The sequence below is a fragment of the Bison bison genome, unplaced genomic scaffold (genome assembly GCF_000754665.1).
Source record: "Bison bison bison isolate TAMUID 2011002044 unplaced genomic scaffold, Bison_UMD1.0 scf7180017864280, whole genome shotgun sequence".
NCBI lineage: Eukaryota > Metazoa > Chordata > Mammalia > Artiodactyla > Bovidae > Bison > Bison bison.
This window is the reverse complement of record NW_011494852.1, coordinates 8,029,067-8,050,542: the sequence shown is the minus strand read 5'-3', so window position 1 is coordinate 8,050,542 and position 21,476 is coordinate 8,029,067. Positions and strand designations below refer to the sequence as shown.

General features: G+C 51.8%; 2 protein-coding genes across 2 annotated transcripts; one reads left to right on the top strand and one right to left on the bottom strand.

Annotated features, from left to right (window-relative positions):
* Nucleotides 1-2,217: 2,217 nt before the first annotated feature.
* SNRPA (small nuclear ribonucleoprotein polypeptide A) lies at nt 2,218-13,209 on the bottom strand. Its single transcript, XM_010849249.1, has 7 exons — nt 13,000-13,209; nt 12,443-12,537; nt 9,425-9,597; nt 6,980-7,159; nt 4,441-4,614; nt 3,938-4,026; nt 2,218-2,597 (listed from the first exon to the last, which is right to left on the bottom strand). The coding sequence occupies exons 2-7, from the start codon at nt 12,513-12,515 to the stop codon at nt 2,438-2,440; spliced, it is 849 nt and encodes a 282-aa protein (XP_010847551.1). The 5' UTR covers nt 12,516-12,537; nt 13,000-13,209; the 3' UTR covers nt 2,218-2,437.
* A 209-nt stretch (nt 13,210-13,418) lies between these two features.
* Nucleotides 13,419-21,471, top strand: LOC104995366 (chromosome unknown open reading frame, human C19orf54). The gene is made up of 6 exons (XM_010849248.1): nt 13,419-14,403; nt 17,429-17,497; nt 18,010-18,134; nt 18,899-19,028; nt 19,139-19,209; nt 19,966-21,471. The coding sequence occupies exons 1-6, from the start codon at nt 14,090-14,092 to the stop codon at nt 20,301-20,303; spliced, it is 1,047 nt and encodes a 348-aa protein (XP_010847550.1). The 5' UTR covers nt 13,419-14,089; the 3' UTR covers nt 20,304-21,471.
* The last annotated feature ends 5 nt before the right edge of the window (nt 21,472-21,476 follow it).

Sequence of the window (21,476 nt, the reverse complement as noted above, 5' to 3'; positions counted from 1 at the left end):
CCATCTTTTCTGAGTTGGCTTGGACACCTAGGCCCCTCGGCTGTGTCCCCAGAGACAGAACAAGAGGAGCCAGTATGGAAAAACCACCTTGGAATTTCCTGTGCTGAGGAGCAGCAGAACAAGGCAGCCCTTTGATTGCCAGAAATAGCCCCAGCTCTCAAGTATGGAGTGAATATTATATGTTGGGCCTTAGGCTAGGCGATGTCCAACCACAATCACTATTTCTTCTCAGAAACCACTTCCTGACTGTGCTAAACTACTCTCAGAGCCTCACCTTTCTCATCTGGGATACTAGTTATTTAGTAAAGAACTCACCATGCATATTTTTAATTAGCTCAAATGCATACCCTGCCTCAACTTGAAGGGGGACCGTCATAATCCCATTTTAGGTAGAAATGGAAGCACAGAAACTTAAGGAACTTGTCCAAGGTTAGTGTAAGCGGAGAGGCTAGATGTGGCTGCAGGCCCATACCCATCACTACTGGGCTTGGAGCTGTCAGTTGCCCAAGGCCAGAATGAAACAGTGGCAGAGGATGTGAACTCAAGTCTCCTACCTAAAACCACACTTCAGAGATTCACTTGCCTGAAGACCCATCTCGTTCCTCAGGTATTCTCACCTCTAGCCAGCAAGTCCAAACTTCAGTTTTAGGGGAAGAAGATGGACACACACAGGCTTGAGGTGGGGAAGGATTCCTCCTGGTCAAAGACTAGGCCTAAGCTGTCTCCACACATGCAACACCCAGCACCAAGTACCATGCGAGCATCAAAGGGCTCTATCCACGTCGCCTCCCGGAGGCTTCCCTTGATCACCCGTTACTGTTCCCCAGCTCCACCACCCCATCATGTCAGTCGTATTCCTATCAGAACTCAGCATCTGAAATTAGCTTGTCTATTTCACTCACTACTGTGTATCCTATACCACAACAGTACTTGGTGTGTATTAGGTACTTGGCAAGTTATCTGTGGAATTTACTGAGTGCTTGCTAAGTCAGGTGGGGTGCACAGCTCAGGAAGAAAATAAAGCTCAGAGTGGGGACATCAGTTGTCTATCGTGGGAGTTGGGGGGGACTGTCCAGAGACCCCATGTTCCCATGTGCTGTCTGCAGTAACTTTATGTAGTGAAGATGACAATCACCCTCCCGCTTGCATCTTTCAGATCCTACAAGGAAGTGTGCATGTGGTGCCATAAATCTTCAGCGTTTCCAACACTGTCGTTCCTCTTTAATGGAGAGAGCAGAGTAGGTGCAAGCTGGGGCTCAGAGCCTTGACACGGGAAAAGACATCCAGGGGAATTTAACACTGTTCCTCATTGTATTTATTTTTGTGGTAATTTTCTATTTCTGGCAAGGGATCTCATTTTCCTATCTATATGGTGTGAGAAAGGGTTTTAAGCTATATACATATATTTATACACACACACACATATTTAGTCAACTTAAAAATTGTCAAGTCAGATCTGTGACAGACTGCTAAGGAAGGTCCCCCATTCAATCTCCCCTTCTTATCCAGCTTCAAGCTGGGCACGTTAACTGTCCAGCCAGAAACCACATCTTCTAGGCTCCACTGCAGCTGCGGCACTGGAGGGAGACTGATTCAGCCACCTGCCCGAAGCTCCTGGCTGTGTCTCCCGTGTGTGACCAAGTCAGCAGGGCCCTCACCGCAGCAGCAGCAGCAGGGACCTCTTCCTGAACTCCAGCTCAATGGGGGGCTGCAAAGTTGAACTCAGCATCTCCCACCCAAACTGCCATTCCTACCATCCTTTCAATGACTCCATGAATATTCATTTTCCTTCCCTTTCTTCCTGAAGTACCTAGAGTGGTTTCTGTGAGACTCCTGCTATGAGAGAAGGCATTTTTGTCTAGAAAAAGGTAAAGAAAAACCTCTTTCTTAACACTCTATCATGTCAGAAAATTATCACAATCAACTTGAGTCTATACAGTGAATGGTGTGCCATTAAAAGCATCATCCTTGTGCAGTATAGAACCTGCCCAACTGTACTTGGCAGCCTGGGTTTTAACTTCTTGCCATGAATTCTGATTTGAGACAAAACAGAAAGCTGCCAAAATAGTAAAAGTGACAAGTTTGGACAGTGTTCCTACACTATTCTGTATTTGCCCAAGGTTGCAATCCCCCAACGTGCTGAGCTGCTCAAACACTAAGAATATTCTGGTGTGCAGGGAAGGGAAACACGGAGGACAAGAAAATAAAAACAAATGGTTGTGAAAAAACAAACCACAAAAAAACACTTTAATTCCAGCCTAACAGCGCCAGGTGCAATGTCTGGGGACAGACTCTGGGTACAATGCTGTGTGGCAACCACTCACTCACACACGGCTCCAAGAAGGCCCCCATGGGGGACTTACCTTCAGGGGGCTGAACCAAGGGGGGAGGGGGTGGCCCCAGAACAGGGGGCCGGGACAGGCATGGGGAAAGGGTGCTACTTCTTGGCAAAGGAGATCTTCATGGCGTTGTTCTGGGTGATCTTGAAGCCCTGCAGGGCGTCTCGAGCAGCCCCTGCCTGCACCTCATTGTCAAACTCCACAAAAGCGATGTCGTGCCGCCCAGGGACCAGCCGGACCTCCTTGAACCCAGGGAACCTGAGAGAAAGGCAGAGACCTCAGGGATCCAGCCTCAGCACTCCGCTTGAACATTCAAGCATCCAGTGAGTAGGGGCCAGGAATACTGCTAAACACCCCATGATGCAGAAGATGGCCCCAATAACAAAGGATCATCCAGCCCAAAAAGCGGAGAGTGCTAAGTTGAGGTGTTCAGTTGAGTCCGACTCTTTGAAACCCCATGGACTGTAGCCCACCAGGCTCCTCTGTCCATGGAGATTCTCTAGGCAAGAATTCTGAAGTGGATTGCCATGCCCTTCTCCAAGGCATGTTCCCAACCCGGGGATCAAACCTGCATCTTCTACACTGGCAGACAAGTTCAACAAGCCACCTGGGAAGCCCCAGAATAACCACTACCCTCTGCTTTTATAATCTGCTGTTTCATTTCCCTCTTCTCATTCCTTACTTCCTTCCCCATTAGGCAACAAATCCTCAGGATTACCAGGTATCCTTTTTTCCATCAGTATTCTTAGAAACTGTGCATTGTTTTGTGGACATGGTATAAAATTGAGTAGTATGATTTTTGTTTCAGTTTCTCAAAATTTCCTCTCGACCCAGGTATAAAGGGTCCTGCTCCCTCTAACTGTGAGCACCTGCACTTGACTTCGCCCTTCTCCCAGGCTGCCTCCAGCTCCTGACCACACCATGAGGAATGCCCCACCCAGCCCCTTGGGCATGTTAGAATTTCATACAGTCAGGAGCAAAGTCATCAGTGTTGTTCTTTAGTCACTAAGTCACATCCAACTCTGTGACCCGAGGCTCCACTGTCCATGGGATTTCCTAGGCAAGAATGCTGGAGTGGGTTGTCATTTCCTTTTCCAAGGGATGGAACCTGCATCTCCTGGATTAGCAGTGGATTCTTTACTGTTGAGCCACCAGAGAAATCTAGGTGAGCACTTGACTAAATAGTGGACAGTTAGACCACACAATGGCCCGCATCCACCCACATCCCCGAGGGGTTGAGCATCCCCCAACCCCACACCTGCAGTCTAAACAGGCTGACTTCTTCCAGTCTAGCCAGCATTCAGTGGCATCTCACTGCTGCTGGACTTGCACCTCGCCTTTGTCTAAGTTAGAGACTGGAAAAATGAGATCCAGAGTCATCTCCATAAGGGCAGAGGACAGTCTGCCCATCCTGGCCACTGCTGACGTCCACGCCCGGCCGCTGCAGGGCCAGCCTCAGCCTCCTCCTTCTGGCCTCCAGGCGCTGTCCCTGCCTGCACAGACTTGGGCTCCACGAACAGAACTATGAGGCTTGTCCCTGTGGTGCCACCTCGCGGCCACCACCCTCTGGGCCCAGCCCAGCCACAGGCCCCACTTACTGGTTGAAAAGCATGGAAAGCATGAGCTCATTGGTCTCTTCCGGCAGGTTGGTAAGGAACAAGATGTGATTTGGTGGATTTTCTGAAAGCTGCAGGAGAGCAACGGGAGACCGTAAGTCTGGTCGGGGATCTATGGCCCTCCTGCCCTCCAGCCCCGCCCTGCCTGAATTCTTTCTAGTCTTTCACCCGGTGCTGTTGCCTGTCCACCCTACTGTGTCCTAGACTGTAAGCCACAAGGGAGCACAGTTGCACCCATAAGTGGGTGCTCAGCAGAAGTTCAGAGTGAACCGAGGTGCAGCCCACCCCCGCTCCAGCCTCCCCTTGACCTGCTCCAGCAAACACACCAATTCCTCTGTCCCAGGGCCTGACGCCACTGCTAAATCTTCATCCTTCAACAGCACCTCCTCGGGGAGGCCTGCCCAAACCACCCAACCTAAAACAGCGCCCTGCCTGCCATTCCTGTCTCCTGACTATACCAGACCCCAGGAGGACCAGACACTTACAGGCTGGGCAGGTGGCATCTGCCCCGGCATAAGCTGTTGTGGCGGCATGGCCCCCGGTGGGAGCTGGCCAGGCGCCAGGCCTGGAGGCGGGATCATGCCCGGCGGCGGCATGTAGGGGGGCTGGCCCGGCATGTGGTGCATGATGCGGGGCGCCTGAGTCATCGGCGGCATGCCCTACGGGGAGAGGAGGGCAGGGCTGAGAGGGGCACCAGCAAGTGGGAGGAGGTGTGCTTTCAGTGTTGGGAGGAAGCAGAAAGGAGAAAAGGCTGTTACAGGAAACCCCAGGTGTGAGACATGAACAGAAAAGATCCAGACTTGGAAAAGGCAAGAAAAGCATCCAAAGAGGAATGGATGGAGCAGATCAGGCCCAAGGTCACAGGGGACATCAAATTAGAAAGACTTAAAAATAAATAGAAACTTTTTTAACATATAAAAATTGGTTAGAGGAATTCCCTAGCCGTCCAGTGGTTAGAACTTGGTGCTTCCACTGCAGGAGGAACAGGTTCAATCCCTGGTCAGGGAACTAAGATTCTACACATCACTCAGTGTGGCCCCCCCCAACCCCAAAAAAGGAAAGAACAATTAGAATGGCCTAATTTTGCTTGTAGACATATGAACAAAGTTGGGGGCCTACTGGTAAAAAAAAAAAAAGACTAGGAGAAAAATAAAAACATTATCAACTAAAAGGGGTGGAAATAAACACACTATAAGCAGCATGCTTACTGCTTTAAAACTGTATGGGGACTTCCCCGGTCCAGTGGTTAAGAATCTGCCTTGCAATGCAGGGGACGCAGGTTTGATCTCTCGTCTGGGAACTAAGATCCCACGTGCTGCGGAGCAGCTAAGGCTGCACACCACAACTAGAAAGTCGGTGCGTCAAAACAGGAGGATCTCGCATGCCGCAACTAAGACCCAACACAGCCAAATAAATAAACAGACTATATGGAGAAAGAAACAGGCCCAGAGAACAGACGGTGAAAGGCAGAGGTGGATGGGGATGGTCAGGGCTGATGCAAAGACGCGGGAAGGGGTGACAGCAAGGGGAAGGGAGAGAGGCTGAAGGCAAAAAGCACATGCTCCCAGGGGAGACAGGAGCTCAACCCCATGTGAAGAGTCAAAGTTGGATGGAAAGCTGGGCACAGTAAGAGCGGAGAGGGTTAAGAGTGGGGTAGCTTAACCCAGACACAGACACTGACACAAGACAACCCATCAGAAGGTTCGGAGACCAGAGTGGGTACAATTCATTCATCTTTTCTTTAGTACTTTATGCTTTCTGTATCTTGTTTAGAAAACAGGATGTTTCTACTTTTATGGCCTCACCGAGGTCATAAAGACATTCTTCTGTTTTCTTCAAGAACTTTGATTACTGGAGCTGACACATTCAAGTCTACCATTTATCTCAAATTAACTTACATGTAGCCAAGTCAGGGCTTAATTTTCTCCTCTTACAAATATCCAACTGGTCCAGTACGATTTACTAGGGGAAAAAGTCCTTTCACCACTGGAGAGCAGCGATACCTCAGTCATATACAGAGCGACCACATACACACATGCATGTTTCTGGACTCTACTCTGTCCCACTGGTCCATCTTCCCATCCTCAGGCCAACACCATACCATTCCTGAACAACAGGCCCCAGCTTTGCCATCACAGACATTTGCAGACAGCCTGTCTGTCCCCACAAATCCCTCTCGGGATTCTGACTGGAACAGAGCTGACTCTTTAAACCAGTTTGGAGAGAAATGACATCTTAATAGCACTGCTGCTGCTGCTGCTGCTGCTAACTCGCTTCAGTCGTGTCCGACTCTGTGCGACCCCAGAGATGGCAGCCCACCAGGCTCCCCCGTCCCTGGGATTCTCCAGACAAGAACACTGGAGTGGGTGGCCATTTCCTTCTCCAATGCATGAAAAGTGAAAAGTGAAAGTGAAGTCGCTCAGTCATGTCTGACTCTTCGTGACCCCATGGACTGCAGCCTACCAGGCTCCTCCGTCCATGGGATTTTCTAGGCAAGAGTACTAAGTCTCCAAATTTCTCTCAGCCATGTTCTATCACTTCAGTGGGCGGCCTTGCACACTTTCCTTGGAGGTGTTTTTCAATTTGAAGTATCCTTGTTTGTTGCTAATGTACAGAAATAAAACTGACTTTTCCATATTGATCTGGTGACCTTGTTAAATGAAATTCTTTTCAATCCTAATAACTGGTTAGTGGTTTCCTCTGGATTTGCTACACAAACACTGACTTTAGAAGACACAGCAAAATCAAGGTCAAGGAGAGAAAAAACAAAAAGACTGAGACACACAGAAAAAGACCCTGAAAAACTGGCAGAGCGGCATAGACATCAGACGTTTCCAAGTGGGGGCACCATCACTCATATGCTCACCCCCTACAGACAGGCACACAAGCTCCACAAGAAAAATGGAAGTGCGGGGAATGCCTGATCTCCAAGGGGATACCTCTCCCTACCGCACCCCCGCACCAGCCCACGAGGCTGAGGAAGACCTGGTGGGGAGGGGGCTGCGTCTGTGGGCCCTGGCTTACCGGGACAGGCCCTTGCACGGTGCCCACCACAGGGGCGGCCGCCCCTCCCTGCACGGCTTTTTTGGCAGCTGGAGTCTCCTGGCTCTTGGGCTTCCTCTTCTCCCGCTTGCGGTCCCGCTCCACGAAGGTGCCCTTCATCTTGGCAATGATATCCGAGTCGGTCTTGGCATATTGGATGCGCTGCCCAACAGAGAGTAGAGGGTGAAGGAGACTGGACTTAGGAGCCAAAATCAGACCTTGCCTGGAGCTTGGTGAGAAACATCATAGAAATCCCTTGGCCTCAATGTCCCCATCTGTCAAATGGGTACTGAGGTATTTCCCACTTCAAAGGACGACCAGGAGGACCAGGAGCTAAAACATGCTCTAGACAGTGCCTGGCGTGCAGCAAGCTCTCAGGAATGGATGCTGGGATTCTGATAGGAAGATGGGACAGCCCCAAGCATCGCTCAGGGTACAAGGAAACAAGGCCAGGACAGGAGCACTATACTGGAGAGTTTCCATCACACACGAGACCGAGTCTCCAAACTAAATCTCAGTCAGTGGTTTACAGAGCACCCAAATTTGCTCCGAGGATTCAGCAATGAGCCAATCACACAAAAGCCCCGCCCTCTTGGCATTAGTTCGCTGGGGAAGATATGACAGAGATCTAAAAGTGAACCAACAGGGGAAGGGGAGGTGAGGAGTTGAGAAGAACTGAAATTTTCAGAGTGCAGCCAGAAAGACCTCAGGGAGAGAATGCTGGCGTAAAGACAGGGAGGGAGGGAGGAATGCAGGCATCTAGGGAAAAAAGCGTTCTAGCAAAGGAAGAGCCAGAAGAGCTGGCCTATGGGGTGTGTTCAAGGAACAGCAGGGAGGCCTACGTGGATGAGGAGGGAGGCGACATCACAGAGCCAGCAGGGGGCCTTGGGACTTTGTCTTTTCCTGAGCAAGCTGGGAATCAAAGAGTGTTATAAGCAGGGGGATGACGAGCTCTCACTTGTGACTCCCAAGGAGCGCTGTGACCATGGGATAGAGAGAGGCCTGGGAGGAACAGGAGGTCAAAACAGGGAGAAGGGTCGCAGCTGGGACTAGGCAGGTACCAGGGGAGGAGTGGGAAGAATCAGTGGAGGGTTTTTTGGAGTTTTTGTGTGTGTGTGTGTGTTTTGTTTTTTTTTTAATTTTATGTTTTCAGTGGAGGTTTTCCAGGTAGAGTTGACAGGATTCCCTGATAGAGCTCACAGTGGCTCAGCGCTTTCTACAGTTCAAGCAGTGATGTTAGAGAAAAGCAGGGGAGGAAGGTCCACATAAAATGATTTATGATTTTTAGTCCTCAAAAGGGAATTTCCAGCTACTCCAGAAAAGCAATGGAAGACGTGGCAACTGTGGGCTCACACACCCACAACAGGACACACCAGGCAGGAGTCAGAGAACAGCCCCCTCTGGAAGGAGGTGAGGGCACCAGGCCGCCCCTGTGCCCCTGGGGCCAATGTCTTCCACGTGAAGAGACCTGCCTGGGACCTGCGGGCACTGACACTTGCTGTCACCACCCTACTGGTTCAGGGAGGCATATTCCAATCAGGTGAAACTCGAAGAACTGACAGGGAAAGAGAACTGATTGATATGGCAGGAATTCTGGATCAGCGCAGGGACTCTGAACAACAGAACCCCTGTCTGTTCAAGGCCTACTGAACGTCTGTAACCCAGTTCCTCCCATCCCATGGCCCCATGTAACCACGATTCATACATCAGCACCTGGTACCCAGTGATAGCCATCACTGTAACCCCTGACCCTAGATGAACTCTCCCCTTATCCCAGACCTGGGACCCTGACCCAGCCTCACCATCACAACCGAACCCCATCTCCCACAACTGAATCCATCCTCCCCAACAGCCACAGGCATCTCCCTAATCCTTCAATGGTTTGCCGGCAACCTTGGAGTCAAGTCCACCTTCAGGATCAGCTCCTTAGCCTGACTTCTGACAACTCTCCAGGCCATGCCCACCCCACCATCTCCCACCCTTCACTTCTGCCGAATGAACTTGACTCACTTCCCCAGTTACACAGGTTCCTGGTTATCTCCCATTCTTAGTTTATTTGTCTTTCTCAGCTACTCTTCTCCAACTCTTATTCATCCAGAAAGGCTCCCCCGCAAACTCCCAGACTGGGTGAGAGTAGGCTCCCTGAGTTCTGTGCATTCACCTGTCCCAGCCCTGACCCTTCAGGTCGTCGCCACCTGGAGACAGGCGTCTCTCTCCAGCGGCACTGTGGGTCTACGAGGGCAGAGCTGGGACTTCCCATGACTGCTGTGTCTCCACTGCCCCAGTACAGTGAACAGTGGATACGGAGCACCAACGGAGGAACTCCCATCCCTAAGGCTCTGGACTACAGGGGACAGTAGTCCAGACCCATCCAGCCTGCAACACGTGGCGCGGGCACACACCATAGCCTCCACACCCGGTGCTCACCATGGGCTTGTCGTAGAAGGGGAAGCCCTGCATGGAACGCAGCGCGTTGGTGGCACTGCTGACCTCCTTGAAGATGACAAAGGCCTGGCCCCTCATCTTCAGGCTTCGTGACACCAGGATATCCAGGATCTGGCCAAACTGGGAGAAGATGGCATACAGGGACTTCTTCAGCTCTGCAGTAGGGAGAGAAAAGACCCAGGGGTGACTGCAGGCCGGGGCATCACATCCTGGCACTGGAGCTCCGCTTTTCAGAGGAAATGCAGCCCAGAAGGGAAACCATCAGCCCATTGACAGAGTACTGAGCAATACCATCAGCAGTCTAGAACCACTCAGGTGGTCGTGTGCGTTGACTCTGTAGTAGGTCAACAGTCACAATACCTACCCCACAAGGTTGCTGCAGGGGAACACGAGTCACACATACAGAGGGCACATAGTAAATGCTCGATAAATGCAAGGACTTTCCCTCAATGTCTCCAGCACCTTGACACAAGCCCCTCTGATCTGGCCCTGGTGACTTCTCCCACCTCATCTCTCCCCATGCCCCATCTTCACTCCTATGGCTCTAGCCACACTGGCCTCCCAGCCCTTTCTCAGGCTCATCTCAGCAACCTTGCCTCAGGACCTTTCCACTGACTGATCCCTCTACTAGGAGCAACTTTCTCCTGATCTGTACATGGCTGCATCCTTCCAGTCACCCAGGACTCAGCAGAGATGTTACCTCCGAGGCCTTCCCTGACCATCCTGGTGGGATAAGAGCCCCCTCATGTCACTCCCCCAACGGTGAGAACCTGCTTTTCTTTCATGGCACTTCCTACTTCCTGACATCATGTTTGTTTCCTTTTTGCTTGGTTAAGTCTATCCTATTTGTTTATCACATATCCCCACAGGGAACTCCCTAGTGGTCCAGTGGTTAGAACTCTGTGCTCTTATTGACAAGGGTCCAGTTTCAATCCCTGGTCAGGGAACTAAAATCCCATAAACCCCTTGGTGTGAGCCAAAAAAAAAAAACCCTAATGAACAGTACAGTTGCCAGCACACAAATCTCCAAATACATTTGCCTGAATAAACACAGCATTAAATGATTTCTGGGAATAACTTCACTGAATTTTTACCTCTACTCCATGAGTTAGCAATTATAACTGCCCCAATTTTATTAATGTGGACAGAGGCTCTCAGAGGATCTGTCACTGGCCCAGGACCCAAGTCCATCTGAACCCAGGACTACCAAACCTCCCTAGCAAATGGACAGCCAGGAAAGGGTACCAGTCTTATGCAAAGAAGGTACCTGAGCTTAAGATACCCGGTCGAAGAGACAGTAGGAAAGAAAAGGGGGATCGAGTAAAGAGGGAAGCAAATAGCCAAAAATTCTGATGGCATTTCTGAGATTTATCTCCACCTGCCATCCCCATGGCCTGAAGGCCAAGTGTGGGCCTGAGTCATTCCTCTGGGGGCTGGGCCTCTCCCCAGTCTCCTTTCTTGCCCACCAACTTCACCCTCCACAGCTGGAAAGATCTTTCACAATTAACTGCAACCCTTGCCTGGCTCCCCAAAGCCCTCAGGATGAAGTAAAACACCCCACCCAGCCCTCAAGGCATCAGGAGCCAGAGTGCACTGCTTGCCTGAAATGTTCTCCATGAATCACCAGCCTCTAAGTCTCAGGCACCCAAAACTGCAGTACATGTGGTTCCCAGAGTGCCCTGGGCTCTCTTTTGCCCCTGGACACTTGCACATGCTGGTCCAGGTTAGTCACTCGTCTCCCTCATTGTAACACAGATGCTGCTTCCTCTACCTGGTAGGGTTTCCCAAAATGTCTCCTGTTCTATGAACCTGAATACCTCTTTCCAAGTGCCCAATCCCAGCCTTGACTACTATGCCTCAACTTCCCCAATTATGGCCATGGCTACTCTGGGCTATCACTGTCTGGGAGCAGATCTGTCATCTCTACTAGACTGTGGTTCCATGAAGTCAGGACCAGGACTGTCTCAGTCACCACTCTGTCCGCAGCTCCACAGAGAACTGGCCCGGCACAATGTTCTAACAGTATATGAGGGATTTACATGGCTTGTTTATTGTCTTCAATAGCAACTTTATCGGTAACCTAAACTTAATGCCAGCAAGCTCCTTCAGTTCTCCTAACAGTTTTCTTGAGGAGCTAATAAGAGCTAACACTTATATCCAACCCTTATTAACAGCTAGGCAGCATTAAAAAAAAAAAAGCATGGAAGTTTAGCTCATATATTCCCCGTAACATCTGCGCACAGATTTTGCCCAGCTTTCCTATATACATAAAAACATGAAGTTCAATAAAAAGTGATAACTTGCTCAAGAAAAAAGAAAAGTATGTCATATCTAGAATCGAGTTCTTAATCAGAATTCCATATAGTGGTTTCAAGCACGTTTCCCTGCTGTATGCCTTGGGCAAATCACATCCCTCTGGAGTCTCAGTTTCTAATCTGAGAAATGGGAACAATAGGTCCTTCCTGCAGGGTTGCTGTGAAAGTTAAATGTAACCATTATTTATACATCAGCACCTGGTACCCAGTGTTACCCACCATCATGGTTCATTTCACTTTATTTTGAAATGAAACGTTTTCACTGTGGGTTAATCACTTGAGGGCATGACAGTGACCAACAGTTGCAGTTCTTAGGCAGTTCTTACCCTCCTGGAGCTCAAAGGCCAGGAAAGAGAGAGTCCCCTGACAGCCAGATCAGGACTTGACTGGGGAGGTTCAGGGTTTTAGGAAGTCAGAGGCAGGCACGTGGGTGGAAAAGGGAAGGGGGAGGCATCCTGGAGGAGGGGGCTCCTGAAGCTGAAACCGTGAAAGACGAGCAAGGTACCAGGATAACGGGGAAAATGTAAGAGAAAATGAGGAAATATCAAAGGCACTGCCTGTGCAAAGACCGAACTTAAAAGAGTTTGGCTGGAGAAGGCTGAGGAAGAGACATGGATGCTGGGGACAGAAGAGGGGGCAGGCTCGTGCGGGATAGCCTGGTGTCCGGACTATCCCGAAAACTCACCATCCTTCTTGATCTTCTCATTGAGATTGTTGATATAAATAGTGTGGTTGGGGCGGGTCTCGGGAACTGCCATTGACAAAGTTGCTGAGGTAGGGCTGAAAGAATGAAAAAGTCCCACTCAGTCCTGGGTTTCTGAAAATCCTTTTGTCCTAACGCGGGCTGCTAAAGGATCTTCCTTCCACGAGAAAGTCAAGTAAGGTAAAGACGAGGGAAGAGGGAAGCACGGCTCGGAAAACAAAGCAAACGCAGCACACAGCTTCTCCTCCCCGCGTGGTGAGGGAAATCTCGTGAGGTTTACTACGAGTCCCAGGATGCTCTACTCGACTTAGTAGGCGGAGCGGCCTAGGTAGCGATTCCCACTGGCCCACGCGCTCAAAGGCCGGCCCAAGAGAAATGGCCCGGATGTAAGAGCCAGTTAAGGCAAGCGGGACGACTTTGCCGAAACCTGGCCTCGCGCAGAAAAAAAATAGTTCCCACTACACGAAGCGCAGGAAAGCCCGGGCGTCACGCGCTCCGCCGCCAGGCGCCTACGGCCGCTTGTGTCCAAGAATACTCACCGAAACAGACTCAGCTCCCGCAAGCAGTGCCTGCTACGCTGCTGAGTGCCGACCACAAAACTTCCTCCTCTGGACCCGCCTTTGTCTATCTACAAGCCAACCCCTGCGCGGAAACTTGGTAGCTTGGCCAATCAGAGTAAGGCTAGCTCCCGGACCCAGATTTTGCCAATAAAAACGGCAATTGGGTTCCCGCCTCAGCAGAAAAACTCCGCCCAGCCCCTGCAAACCCTTTTGCGGCGCACGCGACTACGGACCAATCCGTGAAGGCCGCGCCCCCTCACGCGCCTCTTGCCAATCGGGACTCGGTTCTTGCGGCAGTCTCTTCCAAGACCTTTCTTTCACAGCCCCGCTCTGTCACGTGATCGTTAAAGGGGCGGGCTTGCGTTGCTAATCTTACCGCGGGATTTGGGAAAGGCTTTACGCTGCGGCAGCCATTTTGCGGGAAGGGTAGGCGAGTTTTATTGCCCGACCCTGTTACCCCAGCCGTATGGGGGCTCCCAACGACCTCCAATCTGTGATCCTTCTCCACCCCACAAGACTTCCTGTTGCGCCCCGATTTCAGGACTTTCTCCACAACTAGGCTATTTTCCCTGCCAAGTGTCCTTTTGACCTCTGGCTCAAAGGTCAGCTCTAAGGTTCCAAACTCGGGTCAGAGATGCGAGGGGGTGGGATCTATTCTAAATTCTCCCAGTTTTTAGCCCAGGGGTCCTAAATCCCACGCTTTAGGTGCCTTGCCCCAGGCCTGGGCTTTCGTGTCCCATAATTTCCCAAGTTTCTAAACTAGCCCAGGATAAGAAGTTAACTCCTAAGCCTCACACCTTGAGCTCTGCATCCCAACTCTGTACCACAGATCTGTTTGCACATTAAAGGACCCCTTAGCCCTCAGATTCCTTGTCATTTGCGTCAGCTTCAATCCCTGCTCCCAAGGTTCCAGATTTTAGCCCTGTTTTTTTTACAATCCCAACTTCAGCTCCCAGATCAGGAATTCAGCTCTAAGACCGCCAGACTCTCCATCCCTGTGACCACATTTTGGAGGACCTGTCCCCTCTCTCCAATTCTCGATCTTTCAGCCTAAGTCACAGACCCCAAAATGATTTCTCCATGTTCTCCTCCTTTAGAGCCACCAGTTCCTCCTCCCGAAACCCCTGCATCCCAGGCCCTTAGTATTCCACTTCCTCCCCTTCCCCTAAACCTCCCCGAATTAGCTTTTCCACCCTCGAGTTTCCAGGCCTCTGTTCCCCCACCACCCCCACTGCCGCCGCCACCCCGTACCACCGGGTTTGCTCCCCCTCATGTCTTCGGCCTAGAGAAGAGTCAGCTCCTGAAGGAGGCCTTGGAGAGGGCCGGCCCAGCCCCCGGGAGCAGAGAGGACGTGAAGAGGCTCCTGAAGCTGCACAAGGACCGGTAGGGTCCCATGGCCCATCCCTCCCACCCGTGGTCTCACCCAACCACCTCTCCCCACATCACTTCAGTCATCTCTTGGGGTTTCCCATTTTCTTAAGGGCAAACAGTCTGCTTCAGCTCCCTATTTGGACGCCTTCAGTGGCTGTGTGCCTTCAGCAATGTAGAAAGCTCCTGCTCCTTGAGAGCACCTCATCCAGTGGGAGAAACAGATGCTCCCTCCACCAGACAGTGACAGTCCAGAGAGGTCAGAGCCATCTGGAAGGAGTCTAGAGGGAGTTGGTGCCCCAGGAGTGGGGGGTCTCAGGGGCTTGTCTAGAGGAGGGAACCCCTGAGTGCTGTCGAGGAAGTTTCTTGATGAGAAGAGAAAATAGCTTGTGCCTGGGCCCAAAAGTGAAATGAAGAGATGTTCTTTTCAGGGACCTGCAAATACTTGACAGAGAAGTGGCAAATGTGGCCACTCATTTCCCAGGTGGCCAGGAGCCCGACACAGGGCATGGCGGGGTGGGGGGGATGCGGGGGCCTGTGAAGGAAGGTGGACTGTCCTGAGGGCTCTGGGGAGCTGTGGAATGGCTTTGTGCCCTTCCAGGGAGGGAGGGAGGCTGCCTTCCAGGAGTGGAGATGGTAAGACTGGAAGCTAGGGGCCCAGAAGGAAGCTGGAGCACCCAGAGACCCAGGCAGGAAGGAAGGGGCCTAGACATGGGCTGGGGGTGAAGGGAAAAGGGAGAAGTGACCTGCCCCTGTCCGGAAGAAATTTCCAGTTCTCTAGACAAGTTTATAATCAGCCCTAAAGGCCCCAAGTATAGTAAGACAAATTGTTTTGTTTTTTGTTTCTGCTGCACTGTGTGGCATGTGGAATATTAGTTCCCCAACCAGGAATAGAACCCACATCACCAGCAATGGACCCACAGAGCCTAACCACTGGACTGCTGGGGAATTCCCCCATAGTGAGGCAAATTTAATGCAAGTAACAACCACCCATTATCTACATATGCCAGGTGCTGTTCTAAGTGTTTTTTTACTTATTAATTTAACCTCAGCAATTCCATGAGGCAGGAACTATTTATTTTTTTTAATTGAAGTATAGTTGATTTATGTGAAGTCGCTCAGTCGTGTCCGACTCTTTGCGATCCCATGGACTGTTGTCTACCAGGCTTCTCTGTCCATGGGATTTTCCAGGCAAGAGTACTGGAGTGGGTTGCCATTTCCTTCTCCAAGTTGATTTATAATGTCATGTTATTTTCAGGTGTACGGCACAGTGATTCAGATACACATATACACACATACATATATGTATGTACGTATATGCACGCACGCATGCATGCTAAGTCACTTCAGTCATGTGCAACTCTTTGTGACCCCATGGACTGTAGCCCGCCAGGCTCCTCTGTCCATGGGGATTCTCCAGGCAGGAATACTGGAGTGGGTTGCCATGCCCTCCTCCAGATACAAAATAGCATATCTATGTTAAACTCAACCTTTTAATTTCTCTCTCCCCGCTCAGGGCAGGAACTATTGTTACCCCATTTTTCAGATGAGGAAGCTGAGATTCACATTGGTTAAGTCACTTGGCCACAGTGCTTAGAAGAGGAAGGGCATGGCAATGGGGCACCCTACTTTTTGCGGGGGGGGGGTGGTGGCACCCTGCTTTTAACCAATGTGCTGTGATATCTCCTCTCATCAGGAGGGTGCCTCCCAGCCTTCCCCTTTCATTGGCTTTGGGATAGAGATAGAAGCACACTGCCTGGCACCTCCTGAGCCCTGGTGGAGAGGGGGGGAAGGATTGGAATCACCAAAATATTCTTGAGTGGCCTCCCCTAGGAAGGGGCTGGGCCTGACTCTTATCAGTGATCTCTTAGGCCTGGAGCTGTCACCTGGTTTTGCTCAAGGCTGAGTGAAGGGATTTCCATCCTAACTGCGTGAAAAACAGGCTTGAGAGGGAAAAACATGGAGAGTTTCGGCACTGATGAAATTAAATTCATGTTTTATGGCAAGACGGGAAAAATTTCTTTTTCTTGATGTGGATCATTTTTAAAGTCTTTATTGAATTTGTTACAGTATTGCTTCTGTTGTTTATGTTCTGGTTTTTTGATTGTTGAGGCTTGTGGGATCTTAGTTCCCTGACCAGGGATCAAACCTGCATCTCCTGCTTTGGAAGGCAAAGTCTTAACCACTGGACCAACAGGGAAGTCCCAGCAAGATAAAATAAATGTAAATTGTTTCTTTGCCCATTTGGGCCTCCTCCCTCCCATTTAGTGTGCATTTACCAGACCTCCTTACAGAGTAATATTCCTTCTTAATCTTGTTAAGGGGTCAAAATGACCCATGTCCCACAACTTGCTTTGTACTTGTAGATCTGGATTGAGTAAATGGTCAATAATATTTTGACAACCCTTTGTCTCAAAAACTTAACATATGACTGTGTTTTGACATCTGATGGGTAGAGAAGTCCTCAGAGCATTCTGAAAGACTATCTCCCAGGTTATAATCCTCAAGTTGGCTCCAATAAAATTTTCCCTTTCTTCCTTTCGTTAATTTTTTCATCCATGGTGTAGAGCATGCATGCATGCTCAGTCGCTAAGTCACGTCCAGTTCTTTGCAACTGTAGCCCACCAGGCTCCTCTCTCCATGGGATTCTCCAGGCAAGAATACTGGAGTGGATTCCCATTCCCTTTTCCAGGGGATCTTCTCAACTGAGGGATTAAACCTGAGTCTGCTGCATTGACAGGCTGGTTCTTTACCAGAGCCACTAGGGCTCAACATGATATAGAGACCCCCCTTCTAATAAATTCTTCTGACTCCTAGTTGCATAGCTTTTGCACATCTGCTCTTTGCCCCTTCAGTGGCTGAGAAAAAGCAGGGAGTAGCAGGCAGAAGAATGATTCCCATTGAACAGACGAGAAAACAGAGGTGGGGAAGGGAAGTGTCTCATCAGGGATGAAGGCAGTCTGACCCAGCCAAGAGCAGCCCTTGAGGGTGAGACCCTAGGAACTGGTTCCCTCATGACCTGAATGCGCCTCTGATTCAGTTTCAGAAGTGACCTGCAGTGGATCCTCTTCTGTGCTGACCTGCCCTCCCTCATCCAAGAAGGCCCTCAGTACGTACCCTGATTCGGGACCCCAGCCCCTTGGCTGGCTGTGCCCTCAAGCCTTTGCCCTCACCAGCCTCTGTGAGGATTGACCGGGAAGTGTGGGAAGAGTGGGTTCATCCCAGGCAGCCTAGGGGGAAGGAGGAGGGGAAGGAGAAGGGGAACTTACCCAGGTCAGGGTCCTGGGAGCATGCGCAGTAAACAGTTGAAACAAACAAGCAAGTGAACAAATCTGGTCCATTATCTCTGACTCCCCCTTGGCACCTGCTCCTCCTGGAAGCCCAGATGACATGTCTGCCTAACCTCCCACCCACTCACCCCACCCCAGCCCTCCAGCCTTGGGTTCAGGCCTTGGCCATCCCCTCTCCTAGGAGGGGGAAGTCAGGTCTCTCCAGTCGCCCTGGGAGACAAGGGAATTCCCCCAGGGCAGCAAACTGTTCCCTACACTCCAGCTTCCAGGGCAGAGGGGGCCAGGAAAGACTCGAATTAGAGGTTGGGGGGCTGGGCCTGTCTCTCCCCAGGTGTGGGCTGGTGGCCTTGTGGATGGCAGGCACCCTCCTGGCGCCCCCCGGCGGCACCCCCTTGGAGAGACTTGTGCAGGTGGCCATGGAGAGAGGATACACAGCCCAGGGGGAGATGTTCTCAGGTAGGTTGGGTGTGGAAGGGTGTCACCCAGATGTCCTGCAGGAGAGGACTGGAGAGCTTGGCTGGGATACATCAGGCACATGGGGGACTTTGTTCCATTCTTCGCACCCTTCTCCTTCCCCTGCCCCACCCCATCAAAGAGCAGAGTGTTATGAGGTGGACTCTGGAATCAGGCCACCTGGGTTCCCAGCCCAGCTCTGCCACTTCCTGCTGCGTCACCATAGACAAGCAACGTATCCTCTGTGCCTCACTTTTTTTTTTTTTTAATTTTTTTTGCAGTAGAGTTGCTTCACAATGTTGTGTCAGTTTCTGCTGGACAGCAGGATCAGTCAGCCATACACATAGATGTATGTCCTCTCTTTAGGACTCCCTTGTCATTCAGGTCACCACAGTGCATTGAGTTCCCTGTTCTGTACAGTAGATTCTCATTAGTTGTCTATTTCATACATAGTATCAATAGTACATAGGTGTCAGTTGCAGTCTCCCAGTTCCTCCCACCCTGCCCCCTTGGTATCCATACATTTATTCTCTGCATCTGTGCGTCAGTGTCTCTGTTTTGCCAATAGGATCATGTGTACCAGTTTTTCTAAATTCCACACGCATGCATTAACACAGGATCTGTGTCTTTCTCTGTGGCTCATTTTCCACGTTTGCACGAAGAGATGATGGTCACGGTGAGGGTTACAGGCATTGATTCCTAAAAGCCTTTTTCCTGGTGCCTGGTGCACAGTGACTGCTCCTCGTGTGTCTGCTCTGTCCTTGCAGTGGCCGACATGGGCAGGCTGGCCCAGGAGGCACTGGGCTGCCAGGCAGAGGTGCTCTGCGGCGGCCTGGGCGGTCCCAACAGAGACCACGTCCTGCAGCACGTTGTCGCTGGACACCCCCTCCTTATCCCGTATCCCAGGGTCAGGGAGGGAGCCGGGCTGGGATAGGGGGAGTTGGGGCAGGGGGTATGTGTGTGTGTCCTGGGGCCGTCCCACAGCATTGGCCTTGACTGCAGTGCAGCTACGACGAGGACTTCAACCACGAACCATGTCAGAGGAGGGGCCACAAGGCCCACTGGGCTGTGAGTGCAGGTGGGTTCCCCCTCCCCTGCCCTGGACCCTCACTGTGGGCCTCCCTGATCCCCAGTCTCCCCTCCTCACATGCTCACCCTCGTGCCAGCCCCTCCACACTACTCAAGGCAGGAGCCAGGGTTGGACCACCTTTGTCCCTACAGGGTAGTTAGCAGGGTCCTGGCCAGCAGCAGGTACTTCAGCATCTGTCAATCAGGGTTTTTCCCAAACAAGAAACTCAGAGCACAGAGGAGGATCAAACTGGGCTGCAAACCTGGTTCAGACACTCCCAGGCTCTGTGACTCTGGACCTCCAGGTCCGCATTTGGAAATCAGGATGAACAGTCCCAGAGCAGAGGGCTGTTTGAATGTTCAAACTCTTTAAATGGTGCCTGGTAGGTTCCATGTCTCAGTGTTAGCTATAGTCAGCACCTTCGTCTTTCCACCTGCCTGATAGAAAGCAGCGCGCTGGTGTGCACACCTCTGAGCACAGCTCTCCTAGACAGCTCGCAACAACTAGGTGATGATGTCTGCTCTGTTTGGTGCTGCCTTGGCCACCTCCCTGTGCTGACAGGCTGTCGGAGGCAGGACTTAAAATGCCTGCAGTTCTGGAGCCCAGCCCCATGGGTTCAAATCCAAGCCCAGCTGTGCCCACGCTGTGTACAGTGCAGGGATCATGGCAGCGCCCACCCTGGAGGGCAGTGGAGGGGGACTCTGGGAGCCCCAGCCCCTTGTCAGGGCTCAGCTCCTACTCACAGCCGCCCCCTCTTCCCCACAGGGGTCCTGCTGGGTGTGCAGCATGTGCCCAGCCTTGGCTACTCGGAGGATCCCGAGCTGCCAGGCCTGTTCCACCCAGTCCCCGGCACACCCCACCAGCCACCATCCCTGCCAGAAGAAGGCTCCCCAGGGGCTGTCTACCTCCTCGCCAAGCAGGGCAAGAGTTGGCACCACCAGCTGTGGGACTATGACCAAGTCCGGGACAGCAACCTGCAGCTGACGGACTTCTCGCCCTCTCGGGCTGCGGATGGCCGGGAGTACGTGGTGCCTGCCGGCGGGGTGCGGGCCGGCCTCTGTGGCCAGGCCCTGCTCCTCCGACCACAGGACTCCAGCCACTAGGCTGCTGCGGCCCCAGCTCAGCTGTGTCACCAGCCACAGAGTGCCCTGGCTTCTCTCTCTGAGTGACAGCCTGAGGGGTTGGACTGGACCTCCAACCAGAGATCCTTCATGCAAGGTCCCCCCCACATCCATCCTGGGCATCACCCCAACTCCCCCAAGCCCACCTCCCAGAATTGAGCACCTACTCTGGGCTGGGGTTATAGCCAGGAGCCACACAGACCAGCTGCCTCTGCAGGGGAGAGACTGACAACCGCTGAGACCCCAGGGCTTGTTCCCCCCGCCCCATCAGTGCTGCATCCACCCATTTCTGGCTGCCGACCACCCTCTCCTTGTACCCCTGACAGTGTCTTCATGTCAAGCCGGAGAAGCCTTTTAAAACACGAACCATGGACTTCCTGGCGATCCACTGGTCAAGACTCCGTGCAGGGGGCACGGGTTCTGATCCCTGGTTGGGAGCTAAGATCCTGCATGCCACATGGCGTGGCCAAAAACAAAACCCAAACACAAACCACATTTCACCACTGCCCTCCGGAGAAGCTTCCAGAACCTCCTGTATGCTCCTTGTGCAGCATCCTCCTGGCTCACCCCAGTCTCCCTCACCCCAGGTTCTTTCTCCTCATACTTTCTGCCACCAGTGGGGTCTCAGGTGCCTGGGGTGTCCTGTGCCTGCACCCGGCCCTCCATTAAAACTCCTGAATCCACAGTCCTGACTCTTATCACTTCCTCAGGGAAGAGGCCCTCAGGCTCAGCACCTCCCTCACCTGTCTTCTCTCCTGGTCTAAAAGGCAAAAGCTCCCACTGCTAATTATTTGTGCCAACCCTTTCACAACCCCCTTAACTCATCAAGTCCTCCAACCCTCTAAGGAGGGTACTAGATCCTCCCAGTTTGAGGGAGAACAGGCTGGAGAAGTACCGGCACTGGCCTGAGGTCACAGGGCTGGCCAGTGGTAGGGCCAGATTCAAGCCAGGCACACAGCACCTAGACAGATGGGGTCGGGGCGGGGGGAGGCCAGGCACAAGAAGAGCAACTCAGTGAAGCCAATGAACCACCAGCTCTGAGCCCACTTCTACCCCAGACCTGTCGTCATCCCCTCACCTCATGCAGCGCTAATGCTCAAATTATGAGCTTTGAGCCCATAAGCTCCAGATGTAAAAAAAAAAGACTCCACAAAA